This window comes from Alligator sinensis, unplaced genomic scaffold (assembly GCF_000455745.1).
Source record: "Alligator sinensis unplaced genomic scaffold, ASM45574v1 scaffold191_1, whole genome shotgun sequence".
In the NCBI taxonomy this organism is placed as follows: Eukaryota; Metazoa; Chordata; order Crocodylia; family Alligatoridae; genus Alligator; species Alligator sinensis.
In genome coordinates, this window is record NW_005842282.1 from 1,308,835 (window position 1) to 1,328,186 (window position 19,352).

At 41.1% G+C, this 19,352-nt stretch overlaps 2 protein-coding genes and 1 non-coding gene across 3 annotated transcripts in view; 1 reads left to right on the plus strand and 2 right to left on the minus strand.

The window, feature by feature from the left end:
- MATN2 (matrilin 2) overlaps positions 1-13,923 on the plus strand; it is a 136,559-nt gene extending 122,636 nt beyond the window's left edge. The window contains exons 21-26 of the mRNA XM_006027996.3: positions 3,148-3,561; positions 6,737-6,889; positions 10,345-10,404; positions 10,958-11,068; positions 11,391-11,486; positions 13,604-13,923. Of these exons, the coding sequence (XP_006028058.1) occupies positions 3,148-3,561; positions 6,737-6,889; positions 10,345-10,404; positions 10,958-11,068; positions 11,391-11,486; positions 13,604-13,656 (887 nt within the window). The 3' untranslated portion in view covers positions 13,657-13,923. The remainder of the gene's footprint in view (positions 1-3,147; positions 3,562-6,736; positions 6,890-10,344; positions 10,405-10,957; positions 11,069-11,390; positions 11,487-13,603) is intronic.
- Positions 13,924-15,532: 1,609 nt separating this feature from the next.
- RPL30 (ribosomal protein L30) lies at positions 15,533-18,646 on the minus strand. The gene is made up of 3 exons (XM_014521973.2): positions 18,459-18,646; positions 17,153-17,283; positions 15,533-15,641 (listed from the first exon to the last, which is right to left on the minus strand). The coding sequence occupies exons 1-3, from the start codon at positions 18,629-18,631 to the stop codon at positions 15,592-15,594; spliced, it is 354 nt and encodes a 117-aa protein (XP_014377459.2). The 5' UTR covers positions 18,632-18,646; the 3' UTR covers positions 15,533-15,591.
- LOC112550991 lies at positions 16,008-16,138 on the minus strand. Its single transcript, XR_003095088.1, has one exon. It is a non-coding gene; the product is annotated as a small nucleolar RNA SNORA72 (small nucleolar RNA).
- Positions 18,647-19,352: the final 706 nt, after the last annotated feature.

Sequence of the window (19,352 nt, forward strand, 5' to 3'; positions counted from 1 at the left end):
TCCCTGGCTTGGGCCCTGCCAGCTGGAACAACTCACGTGGTTGTTCAGACGACCGGACCAGCTGCGTCGCAACTACAGGCGGCGCAAGTAAACGTTTTGCAACCATTAAACCTTGTCTGCCTCTCCATTCACCAGCCCGCCCTGACGAACGAGCGATTTCTTAATCACCTCGAGTCGGTTCTGGCCAGCCGAGACAAGCCTGTAATCGTTGTTATTGCTCTCCACTGGACTCTTGCCAATTACATCTTACAGTGAGCAAACTGAACACAGTACTTCAGCCAAGGCCTTACCTGTACCAGTTAAAGAAGAGTAATGATTTTCCTGCATATTTTATGCCCGTTAATATATCCCTGAATGAGGTTTCATTTTTATGCAACAAGATCAGATTGCTGACTAACACTAGGTTTGTGATCTACTATATCTACCAGATTCTCCTCTGTAGAACAGCTGCCTAACCTTTGGGATATTAGGTCCCTCCTTCCTAGCAACTGGGATACATTCCTCTTCTTTTACCACCAGGATTGCATTGCAGTGGGATATCCCCATAAGAAGGGATTTCATGAGCCATCTAGTCTAACTCTGCACAGGCACATAATTTTACAGTTCCTGTACCATCCCAAGCGGATAGCTGTTTAGCCTCTTCCTGAAAACCTACAAAGAAAGTTTTCATGGCTTCCCCTGACAGTTGTCCTACTGCTTAACGAAGTAGCAAGATGTTCCCTGAGATTTTATTTCCTGACCTTTACAGATAGAGGACTTGGTTGTGATAGCCAAGTGGTCAACAGCCAGTCTTCTCCATGGATCAGCTGATTTTACCCTGGCCCCAGCTCTTGCAGTGCTGCTACCTCCATCTTGAGACTACTAGCTTCCATTTGCATTTTGTTGGAGAAGTGCTTGTGTTGTCAGCTGCCTCACACACAAGCTACCTCCCCCACCTGCTTTTAGAGGGAGTCCAGCAGTTGGAATCTTTCACACCTACCTTCCTCTTCTGACAACTCAGTTAGCTAACTCCATTGGCCTTTTGTGTGCCATACTCTGTTCAGCAGTCAGTAGAAGTCTTTTGCAAAATATAACAAAAGATCACTTGTCTCTTTCTTCAAGTTGTAATAAGCAGTGCAACAATGAGTTACCATCTAAACAATATAAGGAAGTTATCTTTTAAATGTTAGTTACATATAAGCAATAACAATGTTTTATATTACTTAAAGAATACAGCTATATCCCAATATGTAGTTGTATTCTGAATAGCTATGCCAAATTGTAAGCAGGACAAAGTCCTAGTTGATATTTATATTAGGTTAATTTTTAGAGTGTTACCATGAAAAATATGCTAAATACGTTATTATCAACAAAACAGCCTAGCTGCTGAGTGACAGAGAGCCAGCGATACAGGTGGCCCAATGGAGGCTGCATCCCTCACTGTGATGTGCAGCACTGGCTGGAGCCATGCCCCACTGGGCGCCTGCACCCTAAGCACCCCACCTGGTGCTGCCACTGCTGCCCACACCTGCTAAGGCTGTGTGGTATGGGAGGGGGGGGGCGGTCCCCACACTCCCCCCTCCTCCCTCGCACACCCACATGGCACCCAGCCAAGTTCTGTGCTGCCACTACCCCCCTGGGCACGGGCTCCACACTGCTACCAGCCCCAGCTCCATCCCCAACTTCTACGCTTGCTCAGACCCAGCTGCAGCCCCAACCCTGCTGCTTCCCTACCTGCTGCCCAGAGACCAGAGCCAGCAGGAGACCAGAGAAGCAGAGTAGGTCCCTGGTGGTTGGAGCAGTGGCAGCAGCAACTCCGCACAGAAGCTGAATGCTGGCCGGGCCAGTCCCTTCCCCCCCATGCGGGTGGAAGCAAGGCAATAGGGTATGTTTGGGGGGTGGGTGTATGCATGAATGCCTTGCTCCCAACCTCACTGGCAGAAGGGCTGGGCAGGGCACAATTTGTTGGTGGGCTCTGTGGACTGGATGAAAGTGCTTGGCAGGCTTGATCTACCCTTTGGGGTATATTTTGCAAGCCCCTGGCCTAGCAGATCAGTATTCTGAGTCTGCTGATCCTGACGCTGATAAAATTAAGAAGTCAAAGTTAATTTGGTACAGACAAAGGAAATATTGGAAATGTCTCAGAATAAAGGCATGAATCTCAGTCCTCCCCCAGACAAATTTCCCTCAAAAATTGTTGTGAAGTTTGATGGTGAATATTACAGGAATGACCTAAAACTATTTAAACACATGTATTCATTTTTTTTTTCTGTCCATTCTCAGTAAGAGTCCATTTCTATGGGAATGATGAATTTGGAAGTAATGATATTTAATCCTCATTAATTTTCTTCACTATTTTTATGCCTTACTCAAGTAGTAAGGAAAAAAACCTAAAGTTTCAGATGAAAAGACAGCATAAATAGTAACATGAAATAAAAAATATAGTTATTTTAGTAAGATATTCAGCAGAGAAAAACTTCATAATAAGTTATAATAATTTATTTCTTGTTAAATTGATAATGAACTATTAGTACATTGATTTAAAGACTTGCCATGGCACTGGTCAAGGTAATATCTAAGATTTTCAGTGCATTAGCGAATTCAGCATCACAGTACTCCTGGGACTTAGCAATGTATTACCAGTGATTTTGTTTTACAAAATGGGGTTAAAACACAAAGGGCATGTCTACACGTGCATTTACTCCGGCCTAAATTTACTCTGGTGTAAGATACTCCAAAGTAAGGGTTTTTGGCAGCTGCCTACACAAGCAGGAATTAAGGAACAGATTTGCATCCAGTTCCCTACAGCCCTGCAGTGGGCCCATGGTGCCACCAGGGGGGGCTCCAGGCTCCAACTGGGTGCTAGCTCAGGAGCTGGCAGGGATCACTGGGCCAGGAACAATGTCCCCCTCCCCCAGCAGCAGGGAGCTCCTGGCCCTGGCTCCCCAATTAGGGGCACAGGGCTTGGAAAGAGCTGCAGGGTAAGGACAGGTTGTTATTAATTGTAAGTGAGACGTAGGTATCTAAACACCTTTGAAAATCGTGCCCTATTGACTTGCTCAGGCTCACGGGAGAGGAGTTTAATGCAGGTGCCAAGTTCCAGACTAAAGCCCTAATTATTGGTCCGTCTTGCTATCTTAATTTTTTGCTTTTATCTTATTCATGCAGGATGTACTGAAGGCCCAGTTGATCTGGTGTTTGTGATTGACGGTTCAAAAAGTCTTGGGCAGGATAATTTTGAAATCGTGAAACAGTTTGTCTCTGGAATCTTGGATTCACTTGAGATTTCTCCCAAATCTGCTCGAGTTGGTTTGCTTCAGTATTCCACCCAAGTCCGCACAGAGTTTACATTAAGACAATTCAACACAGCCAAGGAAATGAAAAAGGCTGTATCCCAAATGAAATACATGGGGAAAGGTTCCATGACTGGACTAGCCCTGAAACAAATGTTTGAGAGAAGCTTTACTGAAGCAGAAGGAGCAAGGCCATTTTTATCAAGGGTCCCTCGAGTCTGTATTGTGTTTACAGATGGACGAGCCCAAGATGAAGTCTCTGAGTGGGCTGGCAAAGCAAAGCAGAATGGTAAGCTGCAATTTCTTCATCACTGTTTTTAAGGATAGTATTATGAATAAAATGTTCCCATGTACCTTAATCAAGACACTGGCTAATGCATGTACTGCTGCAGCCTCTGCCGGAGAGAATCAGTTTTACTACAAAGAATTACATGTTGAACCTTCGGGGGTTGCGTACTTCAGTACACAATAGTTTCCTTGCTTACCTTGAATATTGTGCCATGCTTTGGATGTATGCATAGAGGAACTTAATCTGGATGAAGAATTAAATATTCCTATCACACAGTCTCAAAATACCATACATGCACTGTTCCACTGGAGAACAACCTGGCAGAGATGCCATATTACATACTACTATTGTTAGAGTACATCACAGATTTGGAATTAATTATAAATTGCTTTATTGTCCCTATCTACTGTCCTTGTAGGGAAAAAGGAGCATGTAGAGGTCTGTCTAGCCGCATGACAGGTTATGTTTAGATTTAAACAAAGACTGGCGATTTTGACCAGTAAACATGGTTCTGTATACCTGTAAAATTCTACTCTAGGAGCGAGATGGCAGAAATCCATTCTGATCAGTTACCGGTAACAAGAATCACTGTTTCTGCATGCAGAGCTGACTGTAAGAATTGCAAACTTTCCACAAAAAGGGGGGGGATTTTTTTCCCCCAAAACAATCAAATCCTATTTTATTAACAGTTCTTCTAATACTCTGGGGTGATGGACTGTGACAAATACAGTTGCCAAACCCCTAGGGATACTTGAATCCATTATCACTTCCCACTTTATTACTTGATCAAGCGATGCACAGCTGAATGCAAGCAGTGACACCAATTCTTGTAGCCCAGGTGATGTCCCTCTTCTAATGAGAAGAAAGGGAGGAAGTAAAATTACAAGGAGATGAGAAAGGAGCAGTGGGGTAATGTTCAGAGTAGGGACAACAGCTTGCAGTCTCAAAAAAATCCATAGAATGCCCCTTTTTAAACTTTTGAAAATTAAACTGGAAACTCATGGTTTTAGTACTAAGATAAGTAGGGTCTGGAAGTCTGCATCAAACCACGCAGACTTTGTGAATAGAGGATTTGGAAAGCAGTGCAAGTCAGCCCCACTTTTACTAAAGAACACATCAGTATTGGATCACATATACTTGCATGTGAGACACTGTGAGCCAAATACCTCCCCAGTGTAATCCCATTGTAGGCTATGTCTCTATGAGTATGAATTTGGCCCTGAATGTTCTATTACTGATATCAACAAGTCTTTAAAAAGCAACAGACTTCAGCATGAATGGTCCGTTCATTAAACTGAATCGGCCTTTGTAATATGTTGGATGTTTTATTTTCCTGGCTAGCACAATGTCAGACACAATCTTCATAGAAAATAAGGACAGTGCTTATAAAATAAGTACAATGTTGAAAGTGGAGATAGGAGATAGACAAGATGTATTTATTATATCATCATGCCCTTCTGCACTGCCAGAAGGGCAAGAGATAGAATTCAGAGTGGGTACTCAGATGTTATCAACCAGTAACAAAGAAAGAACATATGCAAACTCCATATCCTACATTTTACCTGAAACAAAGCATAGAGGCATGGCTATCTGATGCCTTTTATGTGAAGTTTTTTCTTACAAAGAGCTTCCAGCCTTGAAAGATTATTGCTGCATTGTTTTTTCAAAACAGCTAGGATCTCAGCCAAATATCATGAATTCATTTCACAGTGACATTTTGCTGATAGGTCAACATTAAACATTATTCTTAAAAATCCAGGACATCAGTACAGTGAGGGCATTTTCTAATGCCAGGCCTGACATAACTAGAAACAAGTATAGTAGAACCTGGATACTTCTCAGGGTAGGTTCCTTACCCTTTTCTGAAGATGAAGATTTGTGAACTAGTTAGGTAGTTGCTGTGGCTCTGTATACCCCTATGGGGGAATCACTGAGGTGTCATAGCTGCAGCTTTTATTTCAAAGGGCATTCCAGTCAGCTGTGCACAGCCATAGCTGCGCTCCATCTGCATGGAGAAGAGGTGCCCTTTGGAATATATGCCTCAGCAACCTTCTGTCCACTAAGTGGGTTGTGAACTACCCAGCTCTGAATGATTCAGGTTCTACTTTACTCAGGTTAGACTACAAGTTTCCTGCCAGCTGCTGAAATAAGGGATATGAGGAGTGCTGCATCTTACATAGTGTGTTTGACATCCCTCTGGTGAGAGGAAATTGAGAGCTATTTCCCCCAGCCCAGCTCTCAGGATGAAAAAGAGTATTAATCCCCTGAAACTAGGCACTTCAAACATACAGACCATGGGCCAGATCTGGCTGGTGCAGCTCCTCGAGGTGGCAGTATCCCTGTGTCAATACAATAGCTCAGGTACCCAGAGGGGTAAAAGCCATTGCCTGCCCTATCACCTATGGAGCCCAATAGTCCAAAACTGGCCCAGGAGACCAAGCAAGCTAGAAACCACTGCCTTAAATAAAAAAAAATTTAAAAGACTTGTGTGTATGTAATGTCCCAATTTCCCTCCTAGGGGCTGTCAGTGCCACTGCTTAGGTTGATCCAAACTGTTCTCTCTCCCTGCATCTGCTCTTTCAGGGTTCATTTATCAGTGGTAGCCAAGCCTCTAGGGTTTCTTAAACTGGAACATTTCTGGTTAATAAAATCAACAGTAAAGCACTCCATTACTAGAACAACACAGAACTTAAGGGCTTACTCTGCACTATATTTCTGCCACTGGTGTGTGCAGCACCTCTGCTGGCAGAGTTACAGTATCTCAACAAACAAAGTAAGGCTTCTGCTGCCATCCAGCAGCCAACTGATGGTGTGAGAAACACTACCAGACCTCCAGTCAGCTGCCAAGGCCTATTCAGCAGCTCATGCCTTCCTGAAGTGCCCTTTGTGTTGTGGTGGCCCAGCTGCTGTGCAGACTGGCCAGAAGCACATGAGCATGCACACTGTCTGCCCAACCTGGTGGGGAAGCTGCTGTCTGCCACCAGAAGTTCTGGTGGTGGAGCCGCTGAGTGCAACACCTAAGCAATGTGTAGCTGGAATTATCCAAACACCATCTTTGTATCCATATTTGTGATGCTAGGTAATTAATTAATAGTTGCATTTTCCTTTCAGATGGGCAGAGGATCTGAATGTTGCTCTAGGAATAGCATGCATTTTTTTTTTTTTTTGCACCCAGGTATAACCATCTATGCCGTTGGAATAGGAAAAGCAATTGAGGAAGAACTGCGGGAAATTGCTTCTGAGCCATCAGACAAGCATCTCTTCTATGCTCAGGATTTCAGCTCCATGGGGGAGATAAGTGAAAAGCTAAAAAAACAAATCTGTGAAGGTAACATATGCCACTTTCACTGAGAAAAAGGGAAACAGAAAAGGAAATACTGTAGCTACTTCTAGTAATGGATTTCAGAACCAGGACAGAACATTAGAATTATGTCATCTAACCTCCTTCATAATACAGGCCCAGGATATACCACATAGCGGTTTATCTGAAACATGAGAAACTTGAGTCACTCAGCAAGAGTCATACTTTGACTGCTTAACATTTGAAGAACATAAAATCTTAATCTAGGCCCAAAGGCACAGATCATTTTTTCCTTTTCTTTTCTCAATTCCAATAAAGGCATATATAAAACATACACTTTTAAAACCCAAAAGGATTGGGAATATACGCTCCCCCTCCTCTGTGCTGCAGTTAGATCAGCAACTCGCTGAACTAAAGCAACATGATTTAGTTCATTAGAACACTGGGGAAAATATTCAAAATTATTTATGTTTTATTGAGCAACCTGAATTGTTCTTAGGCCTGTATTAGTAGCTTTGTATTTAAGGGTTCTTTTTAGCATTTCCAAAACAAGTAGTTTAATATAATCAGGAAGTAAACAGGGAGAACCTCAGTTTGCACATAATCCCAGGTCTTTTGATTCTCCAGCTCAGAATCTGATCCACACATTATGTAACAAGTATGAGACACTCACCTGTGAGCTCCTTTGTAAAAACAGCAGGGAATCTGAGTTGGAAGGGATATCTGTGCACCAGGGACCAGGCTATACTCTCTGCCCCAGTCAAATACTCCTAGCCCTTAAGTGTCACTCATTCATTCATATATCATTCTGAATCAGCATTCAGAAAAGTCTTCGTGTAACAGGAGACCAAAGCACAGGAATCTCAAGGGGTTGCTTCATTTTCACTGCATTTAATCATTCAACGGGAAAGTTTTGTTTGTTTTGTAGTTCTGCTGTACAAAACTGCCTGGCAAGAGAGCACACTACAGGGGGGAAAGAATCTGAGGAACCTTTTACTGTCTATTCTCTGCCTTTGCCTCAATCCTAAATGTCTTACTGCTAGGTCCCTCTGATCTGCAGAAAAATAATATGTATAAAATTAACCCTCTTGCTGGACCAACAAACAGCTGATGACACACTTAAAAACATGGCAAGATTTCAAGTCCAAAATTCTCTGGCAGCTACCCTACCAATTTCTGTACACTATCTACCCTGGCAGTCCATGCAGAAAATATACCCTTGAGGTAGCTGTAGCACCATTTAGTCACCATATATTTCATTTACTTTTTCAGAAATGTGACTTGCTAGAAAAACTCAAGTCAATCCTGCCCTCTAGTGTTTTTAAATTAGAAACTTGTCCTCCAGTATTCAGTGAGTCTCAGTCCCACTATTCTGTTGTACAGCTTCTTCCCCCGTTCTTCACTTATACCAGGGGAATGACTTGCATTGTGGAATTCAGAGGCAGCCCAGGGTTTGTTGGATACTTCAAGACCAACTCCTTCCCTTCAGCTCAGGTCACCAGAAATTCCTGCCTCCTGCAGAGGAACAGGTCAACTGTTCACTTTCATTGGATCACTTTGTTTTGTAACTTTGATTTGTGTCCTTTTTTGTACATCCAGCAACTTTATTTCAGCTTCTCAGCTAAGGGATTACTGGGTGGTCTCTAGCCTTCTGTTCTCTCTGGAGATGTATCGGGTGTCCTTTCAGGTTCCACAGACAGCTTTTCCTAGAGTGAGTTATGATCTGCCACCACAAACCAACCACCCAGAGTAGGGATTTTTCAGTCATAAGAAGCTTAAAGCTTTATCCCTAATCTCCCAACCTGAAGTCATGGTTCTCCCAAGGCAGACTGAACCAGGAACATAACCAGGATTTCCAAATAGAAGAAAACCCATCCTAGCCTGCTCTTACAAGCTAAAGGGCTATGATTTATATTGTTTAATGAGCAAGCAGTACAAAATTGGGGTTTACGGCATCCTTTTCCCCTTTCTATCCCAAGAAAGTGTTTTCTGGGGCTTTTCTCCTACACAAGAAACTGGGCTGTCCTCAGTTGACAGCTATTAAATATTGTTTTGTTCTCACTGTTCAAAATGTGGCTGTATTTACTAAAGATGGTTAATTTCCTCATGGGCTTTTCTGTGCTGCTTATGACTACTGTATGGGACTGCTACCCAATTAATTAATTAATATGAACTAATTTCTTGTCACAGCACTCTTGAGGACCTGGCAATATTCAGTTAACTGGTGTTTAACTGAGTTACATAAACATATAACATCAAAAGTAATTTTGGGTGCCCAATTTCAGACACCCAAAACCTAACTTTTCAGTACTTAGCACTATGTAACACTTATGTGCAAACCACAGTTCCTGTTAAGTTAAAACAGAGTTCTCAGCACTTCTAGAAATGAGACCCCACTACTTGAAATTAGGTGCCCAGAACACTGTAGGAATATCCATCTGAGCCTATCAGCCCATCAAGTCAGTGTGTTTATACTGACTTGGCCAACAGCACCCAATAAAGCAATGGAGGTGGCAACACATCCATCTACTTGACTCCCCAACTAAAGTGACCAGATTCTCATTTACAGCCAAGTCAACTGCAGTTTCATTTATTCATTATACATGCCTGAGACCAGCTTTTTTAGTTGCTATGACTTCCAAGACTTGGCACCAGTTTATATTCTATACGAGAAGATAGATATGGAGGTATTGCTGTGGATGCAAGGAAAAACTTTTTCACAAAATGCAAAAAAACCCTGAGAGCTCTTGGGAAATAGTTCCATCATTTCTAGTAGTCTTTAGCCTTCCTTTAGAAAGTTGTAACAAAAATTGGCCCTCACAGCTGTAAAGGTCTCACTTGTCTTGCTTGGTCTATCCAGTGTACCAGTTACTACAGGCAAGATGTTACAGTTCTTGAAAACCAATCAGAGGGAACAAGGGCTCCCGCTACAAAATATCTAATGGTATTAAGTCGGGGGTGGGGGAAATGTACCACTCACATCTGAGGAAATAAAAGGGTCTACAGTTCTTGCTGTGATGGAATTGTTTATTTCTGTTTATTATCCTACTGTGGTAGTTAAAATTCTGCTTTATCCTGCCTTCCCCTATCCTGTGACTTGCCAATTGCTACTTTCCATTTTGATGAGAACTGTGAAGCAGTACGAGTGACCTATTGCCTCACTCAGCTCCCCCATGTTAAACGAGAATTCAGCTTCAGTTAATTCTCTCTGAAGGCAGCGTTAAAACTAGAGACACTACAGCAACAGAATATTTCTGGTAAGTAGAGCTAAAAGGTTCTGTTGGAGCACTTAAGGGCAACACTGCATTCTCTCGTTTACATGGTAAGAATCATCATTACCTATTCACCACAAACAGGGAGATAAGCTGCTAGTAAGAAAAATCTATTTAGTAAAAAAAGGTCTTATTCTTTATATCAGAATTGTTTGTGCAAAGTCACAGTTGCATTTCTCTGAATATGATCTCATCCATTATTTCTGGCAGCTCTGGAAGATCAGGATGCATCAGCAGGGAGCCCTCCCAAGCCTGGTCAACATTCTTCAGGTTAGATGCTTTAACTAGGTGATCTGCTCCCTAGACCTGTGTCATGTTGCCTCCCCAACCCCACTCCAGTTATCCTTGCCCAGTTTTCTTTAGGGTAAGCCAACCACCTAGAGGGAGACTTGGACAAAGATCCTCCCCCCCACACCTGAACTTCTGCAGCGAAGCTCAGAAACTGTTCCAAAGCTGCATGCTCTCACCTTACTACCATGTTCATTTGGATGCTGTTGCTTCTCTACCCCAGCTATAGTTAATTTTATTTACGATTATGTCAATCAGATCCAAAATGCTGGGGGCTAACAGAAACTCCATCTACAATCCAGGCCTAAATTCACTAGAGTAAATAATGTTGTTTTTGAAATCCTCAGCTTCTTTGGGTAAAATAAAAATCCATTGAGTAGTACTTCATAAATAGCTCCCACTAAAATGGATGAGTTCACTTAGTGAAGTCTGCCATAAGCATGGTATAATCTAGCCTTACGTGAAGTAGTATTGTCGACAAAATACAACAGATGTGTTGTATAATCTGTTTCTTGGGGTGTTTTTGTTTTTGCAGGACTTGAAGCTGCTACCATAACCATCACAGACCTCCTAGCCTGCTCCAATTTTGCAGTACACCACAAGTATCTTTTTGAAGAGAGCCATTCAAAAACAATAGGCACATCAGGTAATTGTCATTTACATAATTTTTAGATACCAGGCCTTTTGATCACAGATTAGGAAAGATGCACAAAGTTTGGAAAATTTTAGATGATAACCTGTGCCATAGCACCCTCTATTACCTGTTTCTTCATGTTACCCCAGTTAACTCTTCCACAATCCTCAATTAATGCAACTAATTCTATGCAATTAGGATTTGTTAAATGATCCTTTTGGTATTATTCCATGTTTCAATGCAAGGAAGCTACATTGAATATACTGTGCATTAGTAGCATCACTACTGTGTCATTTTATGCATCACTGCTTTTAAAAAATGTTTGTTTTTCCAGCAAATCCTCCAAAAGATAAAGACCACTGCAAATGTGAAAGTCTTGTGACATTCCAGAACTATGCAACCACTGAAGTAAGAAAACTAACCCAACGATATATCCTTTCTGAATGTTTCTTAGATCAAAGAAATAATGGAAGTTACGCAGAAGGGGAAAAAGTTTAGAGGATGCTACCCAGAACCATGCTTTTGTAGTTCAGAGTCTAGAGTACTCCATGACCCAGAAAGCAGCGCGGTGTTAGGGAAGTGAGCCAGAGGCAAGGTTCTTAAGATTTTGAATCAGCTGGTCCTTCAGGAAAGGGCCCAAATGTTCTTTAATAGAGTTTATCTTCATTGTTCATAACCCCTGAATAGCAAACCAAAAATCTTTAGAGGCAGTGATGAAAATGGAAACTGAATTTGACCAGTTACTGGTCTTGTTTTATTCCATTTCATTTTAATCCTCCATGGATAACGATGAATAGTGATTATTGGAAGCAAGAAACCCTTATATATCAGAACACTGGCAGAACAGAAGGAAATGTGTTCAGATGAAAGGAGTCATTTAAAATAATATTCCAAATGAAAAAAGCATGGTTTATTATACCAAAACAATCATGCCAACTGATTTTAAAAACAAGCCCTATTACTTACAATGTTAAATACAAAGCTGTTGAATGTGTGTATACTTTTCAGAGGCCCCATTACCTCAGTGCTTTGAAAGAATTTTCCATGCCTTTGTGAAAGGTGTTTGAGTAGTCAAATAAGACAGACACCCTACTCACTTTTCTCCTTCAGTAAAGAGAAGTATTGAGGATGAAGAACAGTAGGTAAAAAAACCAACATCTACACAGACGAGCAGCATTTTTTTCAAGGAGTTATACATGCATGCAATCTTTGCCAAAGCCAGCCAAAAGGTGGCAAACACCAAAACGTGGGCACAAGAACAACAGCTTTCTAAAGCATGACTACATGTTTAAAAGGAAGCTGAAGTAGCATGGACTCTGAAGGCTTAGACCAGTGGTTATCAACCTTTTTAGACCCCTTAGAAAAGGTGGAAGTGCCTGCTCCTAGCTTTCACTAAATTTCTTGACCATGAAAAAACAGAGCAATTCTGTTGCAAACAATTAAGACCACAACAGGTCTCACAGCGTTTTTGATCATAATCAAGCCCTGACAGGATGTGGAAAGTAAAAACATTCCTATAGCCTGTCTTACCTATGTGGCCTGATCCAGGTGATCCCTAAGAATATCTCCTGGCTCAGACCCAAAGACAATGGTAGTGACAGCAGCTGCTATTCCTCTTATATGTTCCCTCCTCTCAAGTGCCCCAAGCACTAGAATAGGGATTCAAACTTTCTAGCTCAATAAAAAGTTATCTAAAGCACTTACAGATAAATTATCTTTCAGTACACCCCTTGCCTAGATGTAGGACAAGGTTCTTTTTTCTGTTGTAACCCACTATAAACCAAGTGCTCCAACTGCTTGACACTGAAACCCTGAAGGATTGCTTTATTTTAGCTAGGGCCAAGCATTGCTCATTCAGTGGCAATACAAGCTTATTTTATCCTGTTTTTTAATTAACCAAATCCCTTAATAAGTAATGGCCTGTAGCTTGTGTGTAGACACTTTTTTTTATTTCTTTTTAAGTTAGTAATGCTGTTGCAGATAAAAGGAACTCAATTTTTTTTTTGTACTAGCAGTATTATTTAGCTTCACAGCTCCTTGTGCTCTTACAGCTAGGCCTGTGAACCAGAGGAAATAGGGGAAAAACCAAAAACTTTAGAAGAGGCAAACATGGTAGTGTGAAAGCCATCTCAGAAAACAAGACTACAAGCCCACAACCACTAGCATTTAATGGGGGGGAAAAAAAAAACAAACACATAAAACTGTGTTTTTCATTCTGTAACAAGTCTGAGACATGGCAGCAGCAAAAAGTACAATGACAGTAGTGTCAGAGTAACATGCCAAAATGTTGAGTAAAAAGATATGGAAGAGCTGTGATCAAAGGCAGAGCACATTTAGCCTAACTATAGCATTTAGCTGGTTAGAAACAAGTTTGTAAGTTTAACATGCACTGATCTGGTCATATTACTACCTTTAGAAGAATTTTACCTCCTATGTTTTAGATTGAAAAAACCCCCCAAAACACTGGATTATTTTAGACGGCCAGACAAACTGTTTTATGATAAGTCATGTGCAAGGTATGTTTTTTCCACCTTAACTTATGCCTACTGGAAGAAATAACAAAGAGGATGGAAGCTTTGGAAGACAGACTAAGATATTGATGAGCATTTCTTAAAAGTATATAAACATGTGGTATATTTATACAAGTTGTTAACAGAGCTATTTTGTTAAAGCCATACAAAGCTACATAGCACACTTCCTCATGTCCGAGGATGAAATGTTTTTGGGCCCAGTATTTATATGCTGAGTTTGCATTGATTGCAGATAAAAATTGAGATGAGCATATATAGTTTAGTAACCAGCCAAAATTCTAACGCAACAGTGGAAATAAGCTATGCAATGATAAATAAAATATTCTTATTTTTAAATGGAGAGCTTCATGGTGTTTGTGGGCATTTTAGAATACTACATTGATCAATTTTTAAATTCATTAGTTGCACTCTACTCCTTCCCTCATATTCTTAAACTAACAACATTGTGCAGAATGAATTGGATTTAAAGGCAAATCCCAAGTGGGCTATGTTGGAGATTAGGCAGAACTTTCCAACTATGAGGGTGGGTCAAGCATTGGAACTACCTAGAGAAGTATCCCTGAAGTTTCAAGAGCAGTTTAGATACAGACTTGCCTGGGATGGTCCTGCCTTGAGCAGGGGACTGGATTAGCTGACCTTGTGAGGCCCATTCCAGCTCTACTTCAGTATGATGTGTAGAAAGCTAGTTTTGTAGTTTTTCCTCACTAATTTCTATCCCCAATATAAAAATTGGACTTTTATTTGCCTTCCAGTTAAATACATAAAACAGAACTTAAATGAAAAGTTTCTTGTACCATTCCAGCAGCCCCGAACTTTCCAGGATCAGTCTGCTGCCTCATCCAGAACAAAGATTGTCTTATATTGCCTAATGCTTCAGTCCTTGAGCAAAATCCAGTAAACAGGCTGAGCCCAGGAATGTTAACTTTTGGTCACTAGATTCTTGCCTTATACTTGTTTGTAAAGCACTCAGAACACTACTACTGTGCTCTATTACAATCATTAATCCACTTTTAGCCATCATTGGCAGCTGGGTGCAAATAAAAATAAAGGAACTCAAGATGAGCTTGGAGGTTTTGAATATCACTCCTTTCACCAGTGTCTGCAAGTTACTCCATGTCCCGCTGGACATCAATTCCAGATACCAACTGTTCCCAAGAACCTTCTTGAGAAGTTCAGAGACTCTAACAAGCTCTCCCACCTACTGTAACATCCTTTCTGTTGTAATGGCTTCAGAATCCAAGCCTACTATACAAAATGTGTCTAGTCTACAAGTGGAGAAAACATATGATTGGGGAGCCACATATTATAATACAAACACAAGCAGCACAGGCTTAAGTGTACACACACACACACACACTAGCAGAGCACAAAATCTAGAGACTTCTAATAGCAGCACTAGTTACAATTTAGGCTTCCTTATAGCACAGATGAAGAACCCCAACGAATATTCAAAGACCTCAAGTTCCACATGCCAATTTCGAGTTTAAGAGCTCTTATTTTTAGAGGGATAAACAGTCATTTCTAGAAGTTGCTTTCAAGTACCTGAAGGTCTTTGGTGTAGTCACTATAAAAGATCTATGTCTAGATCGTGCTATGCAAATTCTCCATGTGTTATTTTCAGAACAATTTTCCATTCCAAGAAGAGAACTTACTGCTATATAAAGAGTTTTCCTGCCTCATGGTCTTATTTTGGTTTCCTACAGACATCTAAGCCTGTTAACTGTGTACTTTAATGAAGTTTTAAAACTTACGAGTTTTTTTTTTAGCTTTCTTACCCCATACTATTCTCATTCTACTCCCTCAACCCTGACCATGAAGCCCAAAGCTATTTATGAAAGCTTTTGGATAATATTTTCCAAAGGACAAAAAAGTGATCAGCTTGGCAACGGTAGGTATGAGTCTATTGCACATTAACTTCCCAAAACCAACATAACACTATACAGACTTTTTTAAAACAAGTTTGTAGCCAGTTTTATTATAGAAAGACAGATAGCATTACACCATTTACTTCTCACTGGTCTGCTCTGGCATGCTTCTAATGATATCAGAATCACCTGTAAAACAAAAGGTTCATATTCAGATAGGACTACCACAAGACTCATTTTCCAATGACAATTATACAACAGTTACTTCAACATTGGCTTCCAAACGTATGTTTGTGACTGCACAGAAGCCAATACTTTCTTTTTCTAAATCTACTGTAAGTTCTGAAAAAAAGCTCTCTTATCAAAACGTAGTTCATTCATTCTGATTCCAATAAAATAGTATTATTTCAAGTTATGCTGGAGTACAGTATTTACAAGGAAAGTAATCAAGGCAAGTGTTAAATGTCAACAGATTTATGGAAAATGTAGTATTTAGTTTAACATACTGTCCCCTCCTCCACAAAACAAAACAAAAAAGAAAGCAAGCAATTGTATGCATGTCACTAGCATCACCAAAACCAGAACTAGAAGCAAAAACTAGCCCTGGGGCAAACTGCAGTTTTAATATAGCGAATGTCTAGCCTGCCCAGATCACTGAAATATCAGGACAGCGAGAATATTCGCAGTAACTTTAACAGTAACTCTGATGTACATTTTATTTTAAACAGGTGCAACAGCTATAATAAAGTATCAACATTTAACATGACTCTATATGACAAGTCAAAGTTGAAGTATTCTTAAAAAAAAAACCCCCCCACCCCAAAACACACCTGCTTGATCCACAGCACTTGAAAAATACATTTTTTTGGTAAGTGAAAATTTAGATTGATGAAGAGAATTTGGTGAAGAGAAATAAAACACAGTAAAACCAATCAAGAGACTGACCAAAAAGTACCAGAACAGGACCCCTTAATAATTAACCATGCTTAGGGGCAAACAGGGCACAATAAATTGTCTTGAGGTGACCATCTGGAATTTTTGGTTCCAGAGAGAATACTGCCAGTCACTTCTTATTTAACTTTATTTGCTAATAATTTAAAAATAAGGAGAAGTTTAGCAACAAAAGCCAAATTTACAATCTTATTTTCAAACTGATGTCCATATTTGTTTATTGCACATGACTACATGTTGCCCTATAGCGATAGTGACATGCTATGGTGACAGCGATCACGCAGTCCACACATGATGACCAGCTACACTGCCATAGTGGTGCCCTCCTCCAGTATAGTGCGCTACTACAGTGATACAGCAGCGAAATCTAATTGTTCACCACACACACAGCACAGCAAAAGGAAGTACTAAAGCACAGCAACATGTAGACGTGCCCTCTATGTTTAAAATTCATACTCCCAAGAATTAACTATTTATGCCACTTTTAAAAAGTGATTTTGAAAGCAAATCTAGTCTTAGTTCTGGTACAAGCTGCAGAGGTCAAACAAGCTTGGTACAGAAAGGGTGCTGTATAATTGAGAGGATTTTAAGAATACATCAGAAAGGTCATGCTCAGCTAACTGGTTCCTAGTTTTAGGTAGTGACAAGCAATTAAGCATATGCTGGGGATACAAGCAGAACACAGGCAGAAGTTAAAATGCAGACCTAGGGGTAGCTTTATTACAGCACCCCAATATATACATACATACCTGGGTCAATGATAGCCAACGTGCACACTCTGTAGTACTTTCCGCAAGCTGTACCCAATTCAATATTGTTGCCGCTATAGTGGTGCACGCCAGTCTTTGCCAACATAGCGTAGTACTCAATCTCTGATTTTCTGAAAGTCAAAAGTTAGGCATTAGAAAATGAGGATTCATCTGGAGACACTCATAAGCAGTAATTTTCAAGTAAGTCTGTAAGCTTTAAAATGGTCTCTCTTTCACTGCTGGGGGGGGGGGGGGGGGGGGGGAGGGGGCAGGGAGAAATTATTACCCCCCTTTCCTCCAGCCCCTCATAGATTTTCTTTTGGGACACAGGAGTCATTTTTCAGGAATTGAGTCAGACAGTGCTGGTGTGGGTACTCAAATGCCTCATCCAGGACAAGCCATCCAGATGCAAACATAGCACAGAACAAAACCAGAGTGTCTGATGGCCAGATCAGTGGAACCTGCAGCTGACCAGGACTGGGGGGCTAAATAGCCAGATGGTGAGCAGGATTAATCCAGCTGCTCATGACAAAGGCACTAAAATGTCTTGCAGCCAGTTCTTCCACACCATATGTACCTCTACATTCCCCTCCATCCCAATTTCCATCAGCTGCAAATACTGCTGACTACTACTTCTCCACCAGCCCCCACAGTAGAGATTAGAAGGCAGGTTCTAGGAGACATTAACCTACTTCCCTGTTCCACAACCTACAATCCCTACAAGGCCTGGATGCCTTTCCTTTTGAGGAAATGGATGCAGAATTGTCAGAGTTGCCGCATAGGTGAGCAAGCACACACAGCTGGAAACTTCAACCAGATAATAAGGAAAAGGAGTAGAAACCATGTAAAATCTTATCCCAGAACCATGACTACTGCTTGGAAATCTTCACAGTTCACAGCTGTGCTTGGGAAAAAAATAGAACAGCATAAAAAAGTTTAACACTGCAAATATTTCAAACCCACATCACTATTAGAGCACTACAAAAGAGATTTAAATTAAATATGAAAAGCTACTGAACATCGTTCTTTGACTAAATGTGTATAAGCTATTTTGCTGTTTGAGTCACACCACATACTTCTTGGGCAGCATTGTCAAAATTGATTTACAAATCCAGCCCTGCTGTCTAAAGCAAACTGTCAGCTTCCAGAACACTATAAATACTTGTTCCACAGAACTCAGCTAGTTTTATACATTATAGTATTTATTCTATGGGGGTTTAGTACAGTGTAAATGTGAACAAAGCATCTTTTTAGAACTACAGTCAGTTTTTATTCATTCAGCTTTCCAAAATAAGCATGTACCTACCTCAAAGCAGGACAGTTGTTGGCGAGGATAACCAACTTGGCTTTGCCTTGCCGAATCATTTTCAGAGTCTGCTTGTACCCCAGAACATATTTACCACTTTTCATAACCAGTTGAAGCCTTGAGTTTATAGACTCTAGAGACTTTTTCTGCAAGAGTTCACAAATGGAAGACATGAAGCAATACAGATTTTGCTCCTCCCAAAACTGGAAAATGCAAACTTTAATCTTAAAAAGATAAACACTTTTGTTTATGTAAAATTTACAATTACATTCGAGTAACCACAAGAAATTTAGAAGCAACCTCTTGTTTAAGGTTCAAACTATAAGAAAATAGTCTGCAGACTTTAAAAATCTACTTTTCACTAACACCCTGCACTTTTTAAGCAACCTATTGCATTCAACAAGCACTTTAATAAATTAAAGCTGCTGGATCCTTTTAGTGTCTGGTTGGCATTAGAGAGATCTCACAGCCAGGAATTATGTGAGAGGCAAGGATTTCCTCAAGGCAATACCTGGCCAAGCGCATACAATACCACTCTTCAGGCCTCTGCTACACCTTACATACGTCAGGCAGCTGACTGGTGAATGAGTTTAGCGCGGCCACACGTGCACAGCAATTATCAGGCAAAACAAATGTCCAGCCAGCTAGAGAAGAGCCAGCAGCCGCAGCCACAAAAGCAGTGCTCGGAAACGTGCAACAACTTCGCAGCTGGTTTCTACGCAGCGTTAACCCGGAGGTGTAGCAGAGCCCGCGTGTGACAGGACCCGCACACCCCGGCGCAGAAACGGAGAGCGGGGCCCGGCGCGACGCGGTTCCTCTTGCCAACGCGAAGCCGCCCAGCCACGAGCCCCGGCCCAGGCAGCGTCCAGCGGGCATCGAGACCCCGCGCAGCCA

Coding starts and splice junctions, on each gene's coding strand:
- RPL30 (XM_014521973.2), bottom strand. CDS start 18,631: ATGTCTTCCATTTGTGAACTCTTGCAGAAAAAGTCTCTAGAGTCTATA. Junction 17,284..18,458: donor AACAACTGTCCTGCTTTGAG/GTAGGTACATGC, acceptor TTTGACTTTCAG/AAAATCAGAGATTGAGTACT. Junction 15,642..17,152: donor GTTGGCTATCATTGACCCAG/GTATGTATGTAT, acceptor TTTGTTTTACAG/GTGATTCTGATATCATTAGA.